The sequence below is a fragment of the Grammomys surdaster genome, unplaced genomic scaffold (assembly GCF_004785775.1).
Source record: "Grammomys surdaster isolate TR1022 unplaced genomic scaffold, NIH_TR_1.0 254, whole genome shotgun sequence".
NCBI classification, from domain to species: domain Eukaryota; kingdom Metazoa; phylum Chordata; class Mammalia; order Rodentia; family Muridae; genus Grammomys; species Grammomys surdaster.
Window position 1 is genome coordinate 2,184,550 of NW_021604695.1, and position 14,517 is coordinate 2,199,066.

General features: G+C 45.3%; 1 protein-coding gene across 1 annotated transcript in view; it reads right to left on the reverse strand.

Annotated features, from left to right (window-relative positions):
- The window catches only part of Chmp4b (charged multivesicular body protein 4B), a 40,196-nt gene extending 27,370 nt beyond the window's left edge, over positions 1-12,826 (reverse strand). The window contains exon 1 of the mRNA XM_028775279.1: positions 12,497-12,826. Coding sequence (XP_028631112.1) covers positions 12,497-12,686 — 190 coding nt within the window. The 5' untranslated portion in view covers positions 12,687-12,826. The remainder of the gene's footprint in view (positions 1-12,496) is intronic.
- Positions 12,827-14,517: the final 1,691 nt, after the last annotated feature.

Genomic DNA, 14,517 nt, shown 5'->3' on the forward strand with positions numbered 1-14,517 from the left:
ACAACTACCTGTAATGGGATCTGATGCCCTCTTCTGGTGTGTCTGGATACAGCTACAGTGTACTCACATACATAAAATAAACAAATAAAATACATTATATGTATGACATTGTGTAATGTATATTATGTAGATGTATGATATTATGTATATGTAGGAAAATGTTATGAAAGCCATTGTCTCCTTTAAAAAAAAAAAAAAAAAAAAAGAATCCTAGTACTCCAGAGGCAGAGGCCAGCCTGGTCTACATAGTAAGTTCTAGTAGGACTTTATGTAGAGAGACACTGTATAAAAAGAAAAGGAAAAAAATAAAAATAAAAACCGATTTCAAAAAAAAAAAAAAAAGGGGGGGGGGGGGGGGGGGGGGAGGGGAAGAAAGGAAATAAATTAGCAACCATTTAGCTTTTAAATGTCAGCCTTGGGGCTGGAGAGATGTTTAATGGTTAGGAACACTTTCTGCTCTAACAGAGGACCCAAATTTAGTCCCTAGCACCTATATCAGGTAGATCACAATTGCCTGTAACTCCTGCTCCAAGGTATCTCTTCTAGCCTCTAGAGGTACCCACACACAAGCACACAAGTAGCAACCAGGCAGGCAGGCAGACAGGCAGGCGCACACATGCACACGCATGTGCGCACGCACACACAGAGAGAGAGCAATGTTGTTGGTCTGGTTTTTGTTTTTGTTTTTAAATGGCAGCCTTGCCCAAGTCATTATCCCCAAGTCCTATGAGTCCTGGGACATCAAGATGATGAAATGTCTCACTTTAGTAGGGAAATCTCAAGCAAACATCTGTCAGGTAGCTTTGTCTAAAGAGCCCCTCAGTCACTGGGTCTGAAAAGGGAAAAGCAGCAGGGCCACACAGAGACAAGTCCTGTTTTTGTGTTTACAACTATTGGATCTTATTAGAATCACAAAGAATCCACAGTTCTTGCTTACACAGAGAGTAAAGAATCCATTCCTAGGGTCTTAAATCCTACTTCCTTTTGCAGGATGCAAAAAAACTGTTATTAATTGATCTAACTGAATTAAAAAAGTAAATTCACCATTAGAACAAGCAATGCCTTAAAATAGATCCCAATGTTAATTTTTTATTACTAAACAGAGTTAAACATCGATCCATCCTTACATCATCTATCACTGGAGCATCTGATGAAGACACAGCTTTTAAAAAGCACAGGACACACATCTATGTCTTTTTTTTTTTAAAGAATTACTTATTTATTTTATGTATACAAGTACACTGTTCTCTCTTTGGACACTCCAGAAGAGGGGATCAGACCCCATTATAGATGGTTATGAACCACCATGTGGTTGCTGGGAACTGAATTCAGGACCTCTGGAAGAACAATCAGTGCTCTTAACCGTGGAGCCATCTCTCCAGCCACCATGTCTGTCTGTCTGTCTGTCTGTCTGTCTGTCTGTCTAAAAAAAATTTTTTCTACTGGGGCTGGAGAGATGATCCAGTAATTGCAGAGGACCTAGGTTCAGTTTCTGCTACCCATATAACAGCTCATAACCATCTGAAACTCTGGTTCTAGAAGATCTAACAGCCTCTTCTAGCCTCCATGGGCACTACACACATGCACAGACGTATATGCAATAAAAATATCCAGACATAAATATAAAATAAAAATAGGCTTTTAAAAGTATATATAAAAATTCTATTAATTCAAAGATAATTCAAAAATTTAAATGTTCCTTTCTGACTAAAATCCCATCAGTCTCCATATCTATTTAATAAAACATAAATTAGATGGTTTCTCCCCTCCCATCTAGCTCCTACCCCTGTATACCAAGACTTCTGAAGATGCTTCTAGAACAGAACATACTGCTCCCTGGCTTTCTGTTTATCACTTCAAGGAGACTTTGAGTTCCTCAGGAGCCACGTGACCTACTGTTGCCTGCAATCTACCTAGCAACTAAGATAGTATCTAACACACCTCTCCAACTAAAACATGCTTATCCATCAAGTATAGGGATGGAGCCAATTCTGGGCTACTTTCTTTTTAGAACTGGCTGCTTTCTTTTTAATGAACACCTGAACAGAACCTGATGGTGCAGACCTATAATCCCAGGGAGTCTGAGGCAGGAGGATCACAACTTTAAGCATAGCCTAGACAATTAAGTGAAACCCTATTTTAAAGAGCTGATAAGGTTAGAGATGTAGTTCCTCAAAGGAATCAATCACCTACCATCTGAGACACTGAGTTTAATGCGTAGCACTGAAGGGAGGAAAGGAAGGAAGGAAAGAAGGAAGAAAGACAAGACCTTTTGGGTTGATTAGGCATGCAGAGTGCTTGGGTAATGTACAAGGCCCTGGGTTTGATCCTCATCGCCCATAAACCAGGTGTATGTCATCCCAACACCCCAGAAACAGAGGCAGAAAGACCAAGAGTTCAAAACCAAACAGGGCTAAGGGTGTAGTGTAGCTCAGGGGTGGGGTACTTGGCTAACATACATAAGGTATGAGAGTCGGTTGTTAGTACTTAAAATAGACAGGACTCTTGAAATTAAACACAAATGTCTAGCTATGAAGTATTCAGACCAAAAAGATTTGGAATATCACTGGGCATGGTGATACATGCCTGTAGTCCTAGCGTGTGGGAAGCAGAAGCAAAGACCAGGCGTTCAGGTCAGCTGAGCAGCAAGAGTGCAATCTCAAAAGGAAATGGCAACATCAAAGTGCCCCAAGATGTAGGATACACAAATTGGTTTTGAAACCCCTTAAGCTTTCCAGACTTGATGGCACAAATCAGTAATCCCAGGACTGGGGAGACTAAGGAAGGAGAATTTCCAATTCAAGGTCAGCCTATGCTACTAAGTGAGACTCTGCCTCAAAATCAAACAACAACAACAAAAACCCCACAAAGCAAGCAAGATAGATCATGAGTAAGAAGTGCTCGCCGTGGCCGGGCAGTGGTGGCGCACGCCTTTTAGTCCCAGCACTTGGGAGGCAGAGGCAGGCAGATTTCTGAGTTCGAGGCCAGCCTGGTGTACAGAGTGAGTTCCAGGACAGCCAGGGCTACACAGAGAAACCCTGTCTTGAAAAACCAAAAAAAAATAAAATAAAATAAAACAAAACAAAGGCTCGCCATGCAAGTCCAGCAACTTCAGTTCCAATCCCTAGGACTCACATAAAAAGCCAGACGTGGTAGTAAACATCTGTAATCTCATAAAGGTGAAGACAACACAGTAGCCAGAAGCTCACAAGCCTGCTAGCTTGCAGTATGCAAGTACACAGAGCAGCACAGAAACAGAGATCGAGGCCCAATGAGGAGAGTGAGAGATGACTCCCCAAAGCCATCCTCTAACCTCCACACAAGCGCCATAATGTGCACATGTGTGCACCGCAAACTTCAAGCAGCAAATGAACTACATAAGAAGGACACCTCCAAGTCTGCATTTCTAACAATCTCCCAGATGTTCCCATAGACTATATTGGATACCAAGAATATATAAAAATACTGTATTCTGAGTTTTGTAGTTGAAGAAGTCAATGCTCATAAAGATGAGAAAATTTTGGCAGGATCCCAGATTACCAAAAGGCAGAGGCAGAGGCAGAGGCAGACTTGTGAACTCAGGTCTTCTGACCCAAAACTCAGCACCTTTACTGCTAACTCATATCACTAAACTGTTGATCTAAACATCACAACCAAAGAGAGGTACAGCTTTCCTTTGGCCTGTGAGGAAGAGGGAGGAGGTAGAGCTGGGAATTCCAGCTACAGAAGAGTCAAACCAGTCAGGTGTTTATGTCAATTTCAATCCTTCAGCTAAGACTCCTTAAAGGGCTGGAAAGTGGCTAAGAATTTAACTCAACATATGCTCAGCACACAACCCCTGAGTTCTAGTCCCAGGGTGTGTGTGTGTGTGTGTGTGTGTGTGTGTGTGTGTGTGTGTATGTGTGTGTGTAAATTCTCTCTCCCTCCCTCCCTCTCTCCCTTTCTCGAATGTACACACACAAAAACACATATACAAATAAACAAACATAATTGTTTATTGAGAGAAGGAAGATCTGGCTTGATGATAAGGGAATTATCTGGCCCAAGAATTTGTACTAAATACCTAAACAAATGGTATGACCCTGCAAGCTCTGGGCTATGCTGCTCCGATCTCTGCTGGAATACTCGGTGGCACCCACCACTGACTGGGTGACCATCCACAGAGGGTAACAGGGAAGGAACAGAAATATGTGTCTGTTCTAGAGAAGTGCAGACTTGAAACATAAACACCACTGTTCTCCATCAGCCATGGTACTGAGATCAGACCTGCCCTCTGCAGCCCGAGCGAGGATGCCAAACCTGCACCTGTTTTCCAGTCCACAGTTGTCTGGTATTAGACCCCAAGCTTTGTGACTTCAGCCCAGGCTGCTTCCCTACAGGAGTACCATCCAACCTGATCCAACAATGTAGGCCCTGCAGGAAGACAGCTCTCAGCCAGGTAGGAGACGTAATCTCCCATTCAGAGTTATCCAAGACACACTAGATCATACTACAGGCCAGAGCTCCTAACACAAATCCTGCAAACAGAAGGTTAACCACTTGACAGGAATACTGCAAAGGGAATCTGGGCACTGGATGGGTGAATGGGTGAAATGAACCAGCCAAGCCCAGAGAAGACTCATCTCTCCTGCTGTTTTCCTCTAAGATTTCATCCATATACTTACTATGGTTCGCCTTTCATCGTGATTCCTTGTAGCTGAGTGTACTGCCCTTGCCCAGTTATGAATACACACAGGAGGGAGACAGCAGAACCTTTTTATCTTTACACCCTTACTGAAGACTATGAGTGGAAAGCCATGGAAGAAAACACATCCCTTCCAAGTGCTGGCCCTTCTGCTAGGAAGCGCATATTGCTGATTTACTTCTACAAAGAGCCCTGTGAAGGAAGCTACAGCATTCCCCTTTTAAAGGGAAATGAGACTCGAGGAGTACATCAAGGGACTGCTGGTCAGAGGGAGGCTGCATGCAGACATGGAACTGTCCACCTGGACCACTATGCTGACTCCCTCCTTTATAAGGAGCACAATAAATGCCTGCTGACTTGAGCACACTACATTAGAAGCTGGCCAGTACCATACCCAGCTAAGACTGCTGCTTCCTCTTGCTGTGCTCAGATTTCCCTTCCAAATATAATCATCCATGCTCGACAATTAACCTATATAATCACCCATCTTCAATGACTAACCTATACAATCACCCATCCTCAATGACTAACCTAAAGCAGCTGTTGGTTTTGGTTTTTTGAAGACAGGACTTTACTATGTAGTCCAGGATGGTCTGGAACTAGCTACATAGCCCAGGCTGGCTTCAAACTCATGGAAATCCTCCTGTTTCAGCCTCCTGAGTGCAGGGACCAAACACATGTACTAGCACGCGCGCACACACACACACACACACACACACACACACACACACACGGGGCACTAAAGTTGCTTTTGAATATTCTCTCTGATGTTTGTTTGTTTGTTTGTTTGTTTGTTTTTAAAATAGAGTCTCACTAAAGCTAGCTGGGAACCTCTTCTGCCTTCACCTCCCAAGTTCTGGGATTACAGGTAGAGGCCATTATATTCCACTCTTTCACTCTTTTATAAACAGTACATGGTGGCACACACCTATAGTATCAGCACTCGGGAGGCAGAGGTAGACAACTGTCTTGTGAGCTCAGCCCCCAGCCCCTATCTCTGCCTGGAAAGATCATGCATGAGGACCTGACTTAAGAGTCCCAGCACTCATCAGAAGCAAAGCTGGGAGTGGGGAAGTATATTTGTAACTACCATCACTGGAGAGGTGGAAAGAGAAGTACCCTTGAGGCTTACAGGCCTGGCTGGCCCAAGTGAAAGACCCTGTCTCATGACACCAAGTAAACAGCTCCTGAGGAATGACACTCAAAGCTGACCTCTGGCCTCCACATATCCAAATGTACGCACACACATGCACATAATCTTCTTAAGAAAAAGAGATTTTGGTCATTTGAATCAAAGACACCAGTATGTTTGAACAGTCAACACAGGGTCTCTCTGATGCTCCATCTGTCTTAAGAAATAAATAAAACTGTGTCTTCAAACAAGAAGCTAAAGTGTCACTAAGGGGAATTCCACTGCTCAGTTCCTTGGGTGGGTTTCAAGTTTTCCACCAGGGCCTCTGGGATGGACAGTCCAGCAGGTAGACTCATTATCAAGATACTGTGACCCTGGCCGGGCGGTGGTGGCGCATGCCTTTAATCCCAGCACTTGGGAGGCAGAGGCAGGCGGATTTCTGAGTTCGAGGCCAGCCTGGTGTACAGAGTGAGTTCCAGGACAGCCAGGGCTACACAGAGAAACCCTGCCTCAAAAACATCAACAACAAAAAAAAAAGATACTTGGCTTTTAACCTGATATCGTGATTTCAAGGACAAAAGGCCACATTCACTATCCAATTAATTTAGTAAGACGCCTTCCCATATGCTAATGACCTAGAGTGACTTTACTAAATGTGAGAATGCCACCTTTGTCTGAGCAATGAGTAGAACTTAATGAAGATAGATTTCACATACGCTCCTGGCCTCTGCATTGGTCACACATTCTCAGCAGAACTTAACAATAAATGACTTGCCTCCGTGAATCTAAAGAAATGTACACAGGGTGTAACCATCAGTCTCCACTGTATAATTGTAACTAAAAAGGGCCCTTTCTACAAACTCTTTTCTTCTTTATTAAAGTAAGAAAAAAGAAAATCTGAACGAGCTAAGGTAGATGCTTCCTTAATTAGCTTCCATGACATAAAAAGAAATGGGGCCAGTAAGATGGCTCAAAAGGTAAGAGAGCACTTGCCTGGAAGCCTCAGGCTCCAAGTTCAATCCCCCAGCCCCCAGCCCTACTCACATGGAGGAAGGAGAGAACCAACTCTATCAAGCTGTCCTTTGGTCTGTGTGTATGTGAGCGCTCACACACACGCACACAAGCATGCACACTAAAAACTAAAAATCTGGTGATGCCCACCTGTAACTCAAGAGTCCCTGTACTCAAGAGGCTGAGGCAAATGGCCACAAGTTCAAGGGTAACCTGGGCTATACAAAGCAAGGCCCACCCTTGCACTGCTTATACTCACCCTGAAAAAAAAATAAAATAAAACAAGGAGCTGCAAGATGGCTCAGCAGCCAGGTAGTGGTGGCACACGTCTTTAATCCCAGCACTTGGGAGGCAGAGGCAGGCAGATTTCTGAGTTCGAGAGTTCGAGGCTAGCCTGGTCTACAGAGTGAGTTCCAGGACAGCCAGGGCTACACAGAGAAACCATCTCAAAAAAAAAACAAAACAAACAACAACAACAACAAACAATAAAAAAAAATTATTAAAAAAAAAAAAGATGGCTCAGCAGGCATGGGGCTTGCTACACAAGCCTGATGACCAGAGTTTGAGTTCCAGAACTCACAGAAAAGTAGCGGCAGAGAACAACTCCTAAAGGTAGTCTTTACACATATGCTGTGCCATGAGTGTCCTGATAATGATGATGATGATGATGATAAAATTTAATTTTTAATGAAGAAGCTAGAGAGATAACTCAGTGGTAACGGTGCCTCCTGGTTCCTAATACCCACATTAGGCAGCTTACAACTGCCTATAACTCCAGTTCCAAGTGATTTAGTGCCCTCCCAGTCTTCCAGAGCACATGCACACATGTGGTGCACATATACACACAAAGGTATACATACATACACATAAACAATTAGTAAATAAATTTCTTTAAGATGGTTGGGAAAAAGGGGGAGGGGACAAGAGAAGAGACCCTTAGACATCTGAACATCTTTCTTAGAAAACTAACAGAGTACTGACTATACAGGTGCTCAAAAAGTTAGTTCTTGTCCATAGGCCTAGCCCGAGGCTGGTTCCTGTTAACAATGAAACAATACAAATGTGATCAGTGGTAACTTTATCAGACAAGTGCCACGTGTCCCATTCTGTCATGTATATCTTAGGTAATCCTCACCTCAGCCATCTCAAATGAGGATAAACTTCTGGATGGCAAGGGCCATATCCTGGTCATGTCTGACTCTTAGCTCTGAGCAGGGGGACTACGACCAGAGAACATAAGAATGAATATATAGCTTAAAGGTAAAGGAACTTGGAAAAAACATGTGACCCAAATTTTGCTCTCCTCATCTTACTGGAGCTACTACCTGGGACACACCGCAAATAATCCAATCTGGCTTCCATGTTGTCCTTTCAAGGGGCAGTGTACCATCTTTGTAATGTGTACACCTCCAAGATAGCTTCTGGACTCAGATACATATTCTGATGGGTAGAGTATGGTGCTGACTCAATTTTTCCCTTCTCAGCCCCACACCCTGCATACACCTTGCATATGTACTGAGTGGAGGGACAATGTCAGCCATGATGATGCCCATGGCAATCACAGAAGTAAACAGAACACATATTGTCTCTGGTCAACCAGTCTCTGAGTTGAGATACATCACTTCATAAGCCTCATTTTCCTCCCCCTACACTGGGATATATAGATATACCTAACAAATACTTTTTGTGCACACCTGTGTATAGTTGTGTGAACACATATATGCACATGTATATAAATGCTAGGTCAATGTTGAATGGTCAAAGTTGAATAGCTTCTATTAACCACTTTATTTTTGGAGACAGGATCACACTCACTGAACCTGGAGCTCTAACATTCAGAAAAGCTGAGTGGCCACTAAACTAAAGGATCTGCCTGTCTCTGCCTCACCCGAGCTGTGTCACGGCTGGATACACCGCTACCCCTTCTCATGGGTGCTGGAGATCTGAACTCAGGTCCTCATGCTTGTGTGGCAGGTACTTTACCAACTGAGCCATCTCTCCAGCCCCAAGACTGGTTTTAGTCATCCAATACTCATCCGTATCTAAATACCTACTGAGTATTAACTGTAATCCAGATGCTGCCGGGGATACAGCTGTGAACATGTCTGGAAAACCCCACCTCACGGAGCCATAGTCGTTCTGGATGCTGTAATACTCATGAGAAAGCACTTTACAGACTTCAAAGGATTATCCTAGTATGACATGCAGACTTGATCCGTGCATCACCACACATCCAGCTGCCCCAGCTAAAAGCCGGGAAATGATCTTCCTCCTCTCTCCGTCCTGCTCACTCCAATAATCCCAAAAAATCACCAAGTCTCTTCTAACTCTCCTTTTCGGGTCTTAAGTATGTATTTCTTTTCCTTTTTCTTTTTTCTTTTTTTTTTTTGGTTTTTCGAGACAGGGTTTCTCTGTGTAGTCCTGACTGTCCTGGAACTCACTCTGTAGACCAGGCTGGCCTCTGCCTGCCTCTGCCTCCCAAGTGCTGGGATTAAAGGCGTGCGCCACCACCGCCCGGCTAGATATGTATTTCTTTGTCCATTTTTCGTATGTCTGTGCTGGGCCTTTATTCCCATCTGCTAGTACCTGTGTAATGATAATGTCAAGCAAGTACTGATCCTTTCCCATATGGCAAGCTTTGTGCTAAGAACTTTGCATGCACAGCATACCTGATCCTGTACTGCTGATGCTAGGACTTATAGAGGAGCGGAAGTCACAGAATAACCTGCCCAAGCACACAGCTAGTCAGTAAGGAAGCTACAACTCAAACCTGGGTCTTTAAGATTCTGTCTTTATGTTACTGAATTCCTACCTCCGACCCTCCCTGGTCAGTTTACACAGCTTAGCTTATATTGCTTCTGGAATGTTCTTTAAAAGCCCAAATAGATAAGATCTTCTACTATAAAAGAAGCACCAAAGGCTCTTCAACATGTCCAGAGTAAGATCCGAAGGCTACCAGCCAGTCTCCAAGATAACTTAAAGCCTGTCCTGTCCCAGACTCCAGCTGGGAGGCATTTGAGCTGCTCTGGAACACACTAAACCCTCTATGACCTACCTCAATCTCCTTCCACTGCAGAGCCTCCCTCCCTTCCTCCCCTCCAAACAAGAACTTCCCCCTGTAACCTCAACTGTCTAAACACACTTCACCACTGACTTCTAAAATTACTCCTGGCCCTTCCCACCCCCACATTCCCAATCCTGACATCTCCCAGGAAGACAGGCAAAGTTTTCTCATCTGACACTCAAGAGTCCCAGCCAGCAGTAGGTCGGGAAATGAATGGTGTGCACGTGGTGGTAGTAAAACCTCACAGCACCGTCTGAGGAAGTGGTTAGGTCCTAGGACAAGAATATAACCATCAGCCCTCAAGGCAATAGAAAGAAGGGAAGCTTGCAGCAGCTCCTGTCCTCACAGGCAAACTCAAAAAGACAGAGAACTTTGAACATTTTTTTTTTTTTTACAACTGAGTCACTTCTCCACAGTGTGTCAGCTGTCTCTCTACAGCGTCTGGAAAGGCAGTTCGGTCACCTCCACGACCACAGAAACTAAGCTAGCTTGGACAGAGACTTGAGTTACTGATCTCTTACTGTACGGCAGACAATGTGCTCAGAGTCTGTGGGGCGGGAGAGGATGCACGGTGAGCCCCTCCTCTACTCTACGGTGAAAAAACAAGCTTCCAACATGCAGACTGGCAAAACCCATGATTCTAATTACCACTGGTGAAGAGAGGGTCCTGATTAAGGCAGTTGTCAGAGAAAAGGGCTGATTAGTGAACACAGTCCTGTTCTCCATCTCCACAGCTCTAACTGGTGTCCAGTCCACTGATGCCTGCAACTTCCCAGACAGCAGCCAGGTGCTTAAAACTCTTACCAATAATTAGGACTTGCTTCAGAATACCCTTCAAAATCGTTCCATCTACTTAGAATCCAAACTCTGTTAGCATTCAAGGTCCACCCCTCCCTTGGCTTCCCTCACTCTCCGTCAACCACTCAACCACGAGAAAGATACAGAAATCGTCCAACCTCTTCAGTCTTGACAACTTTCCAGCCATTCCCATGCTATTCTTCCAGCCAAGAAAAAGCCCCCAAGCTGGGTCCTTCAAAAGGCCTCAGTTCAAACTTTAACTTCTCAAAGATGTTACCCTGACCATCCGACCAAACCAGCACCCTGCTGCTCACTATGAACCAGCTTTTTAGTTCTCACTAGTGCTCATCACTAACATGGCCAAAACAGTTAGTTTCTTCATTTAGTGTCTGCCTGTCCACACCATCTCTCTTTTTGAGACAATGCCTCTCTGGCTGGCCAGGTTGGCCTTGAAATTGCTCTGTAAACAAGGATGACCTTGCCCCTCCTGCCTCTATCTCCCAGTCTGGGCTCACAGGCCTTCAGAACATGCACAGCTAGTACCTTTTCTTTAAAGTGGACACTGTTTGGTATCCCTCTATGAATAAGACTGGATGCCCTGGGTGTTCAGGATTTCCAGAATGTTTGCTATTATATTGGTAAGGGAGCATCCTCAAGACAGGCTATCATGAGACAAAATCAAGCAAATGCTTACCATGTTAGTTAAGCCCCTACTATCTACTGGATATTATAAACACTCTCAGGAGGGTAAATCCGTTAGAATTCACAATCCCAGAACAAATTTCGCTGGTAACCTTCTGGGTTAAATACTTGTTTGCATGATTTCTAACCTCCTCCCCCCCCACACACACACACTTTTTTCTCACCTTTGGCCCACTCTCAAGGGAAGAACTGTCATTCGATGATTCATGCTCACATTACTGTGACAAAAACACACAGAGCATTTTGACCTTCTGTACAGTCATTCACACATTTTCACATTCATCTCACTTCGGAAAACTACAAGGTACTTCCTAGACAGCCTCGAAACAGGAAGCAAAGAAGCTTTCAAGTACCAATCAACAACAGGCCTGGGCCAACGGAGGCAGAGTCCTCGTCATTTCTAGTTCAGGAGGAACAGGGAAGTGGTGAGTCACAGGGGGTTAGGCTTACAACACAACACGGAAGCTCTGAAAATCACAGAGCTATCGACATCTTAGGTCTCACAGAGGCCAGATCCTAGCTGGTGGATGTGGAACTCAAACTTGTTCAAGTACACTCAACAAGTGAACAGAGCGAGCAGGGATCAGAGGGTCTCCTCACTCCCCAATTCTCTTTTCTCTCCAGAAAGGAGGCTTTTCAAGAAGACTCCTAAGTCAGAGGCAGAAGGCAGCTCAGACGCCACCAAGGGCTCAGGAGAGGGCAGAGGTGGACCAAGAAACACATAAATGATAGGGTGGGGCAAAGAGATGAACCAAGGTGGGGGTGGAGGCAGTGGCTGGGAAGATGGCTGAGGCCAAAGAGAAAAGAATACAATGGAGTGGAACAGACTGAGCACGGAGTTAAAGTGCTGTGAGATCTGGGTCAGAAGAGGCCTGACAGGGTAGGGAGAGTTTGAAGTGAGTCTTATGATGGAAGTGAGCCGGCTCAAGGAGACCCAGGAGTCAGATGGAAAGGGATCCCTGGCTCGGATAGGCAATGAAAGAAGTCTAGCCGGAGAGTTCCAGAGTCGAAAGAGACTCTGAAACGAGTTAGACAAAGTGGAGTCCGGGCCTGGGGAGCCTTAGGAGAGCCAGTAGAGAGTCTGATGGGGCCCAGGTCGCCTCACCGCGCTTATTTTTGGTGCCGTGTTTCTTGGCAGCCGTCAGCTCCTGTTCGATCTTCTTCTCCAAGAACTCCTGCTTCTTGCTTAGCATCTCCTCCGTGTCCCGAAGCCGCTGTATGGCCTCCTGGGGGGTCGGGCCGCCCTTGCCCGCCTTACCCCCTCCAGCCCCGAACAGCTTTCCGAACACCGACATGGTTGCTGCTCGCCGCGCCGGCCTCCGGCGCCCACTCCGGCTCGGCTCGGCTCGGCTCCCGCGCCCACTCCCGGCCTGCCGCTCCCCGCAGCCGCAGGCCTCGCCTCCACCTCCGCCCCGCAGCTGGGCCCGGCCGCGCCACCTCCCACAGGCCCCCACGCCCGGGCCCAGCCGGCGTCAGGGCAACGCGCCGCTGACTACAGCTCCCAGAGCACCACGCGCCCGCAGCCCCTCGAGTCTAAGGGAGGACCGCGCTCTGCATGCCGGGAGTCTGAGTTTTCCGGCTCCTGGCGTACGGTGGCGCACCTTTTTAGTCTCGCAGAGGTCAAAGGGCGATGTGGCATGCTGGAAAATGTAGTCTCTTTGGAATGTCTTCTGTAGCGGCGGAAGAACAGGAGGAGGAATAACTATTACAAAAAGAGGAATTTGTTGTGCTGCTCCGTGATAGAACCCTGGACCTAATTCCCAGCACCTGAAGCAATAGTGATAATAACATCGCTCATATTCTAGGATCTCTGGAACATCGTGCTTTACATGCATAATCACATTCGATTCTCATAAGCAATTTATGACAGATAATGCTGTTCCTATTCTGTGTGTCTGTTTTGGAGCCAGAGTTTCATGTAGCCTAGGCTGGCCTTGAACTTCCTAAGAAGCAGAGACTGCCCTGTCTCTGCTTCTGAAGAATTGGGTCTATGCTGTTCCTGATTTATATGTAAGTGAATCAAATCAAGCCCAGGAAGCTGACTGCGTAACTAGTTTACTTTACCAGCCCCAGTCGGTTCTCTCTACTTGGATGAGGTGCCATTCTATTTATTCACCTAAGAGACCTTCTGAAACCTAAGCTAGACTAACCACCTGGGCAGTGGAATCCAACAGCAAAGCTTCAAAATCAGCCTCGAATATTCATTTGGACAGTTACTTCCTCTTACTTTCCAAAACTGTAAATTTGAAATTGCCACACAGGTCCTCTTAAAAACATTTGTGAGTGAGAAATATAAAGGATGAGTGCCCAGCAGGCTGTGGGCACTCAAAGAAAGATGTGAATTTTAATCAGGGCTTGGCAATTCTTGCCTGTAATCTCAGATCTTGAGAGGCAGAGATAAGAGAATGGCCAGGAGTCCTACCTGGACCACAGAGTGAGTTCCAGGTCAGCCTTGGCTAGACATTAGTCACCAGAAAAAAAAAAAAAATCACTCATAGACTCTTTTAGGAGGACCTATGTCAATTTCTGTTTTGTTGTAAGACAAGGTCTTCTTCTTCCTCTTCTTCTTCAGATTTATTTATTTTATGTATGTGAGTACACTGTTGCTGTCTTCAGACACACCAGAAGAGAGCATCAGATCTCATTACAGATGGTTGTGAGCCACCATGTGGTTGCTGGGAATTGAACTCAGGACCTCTGGAAGATCAGATGGTGCTCTTAACCACTGAGCCATCTCTCCAGCCCAAGACAAGGTCTTCTTAGATAGCCCTGGCTAGCATCAAACATATCCTCGTTCTGCCTCGGGCTCTGGAGTCTTCTGCTGTATGTGTTCCTGACCGTCGGTTGTTACTGGACCAGAAGGGGGCCCTAGCACACATGCCTGTATTCTCACCACTTTGAAGCAGAGGCAAGAAGTCTGGTGCCCAAGGTCTGCTTCATAACAGAGCCCAATTCTCTGCTACATAACAAGTTCAAAGCTAAGCTGGGATCCACGAAACTTAACCTTTAGCTGAGGGGCTGTGTTTATAGCACCATGAGTGGCAAGTCACATTTGTATCTGTTCTCTAATAGAAATTTTGTAATGTTTTTTAAAAGTTAAAAAAAAAATAGAATCCATCTGTGAAG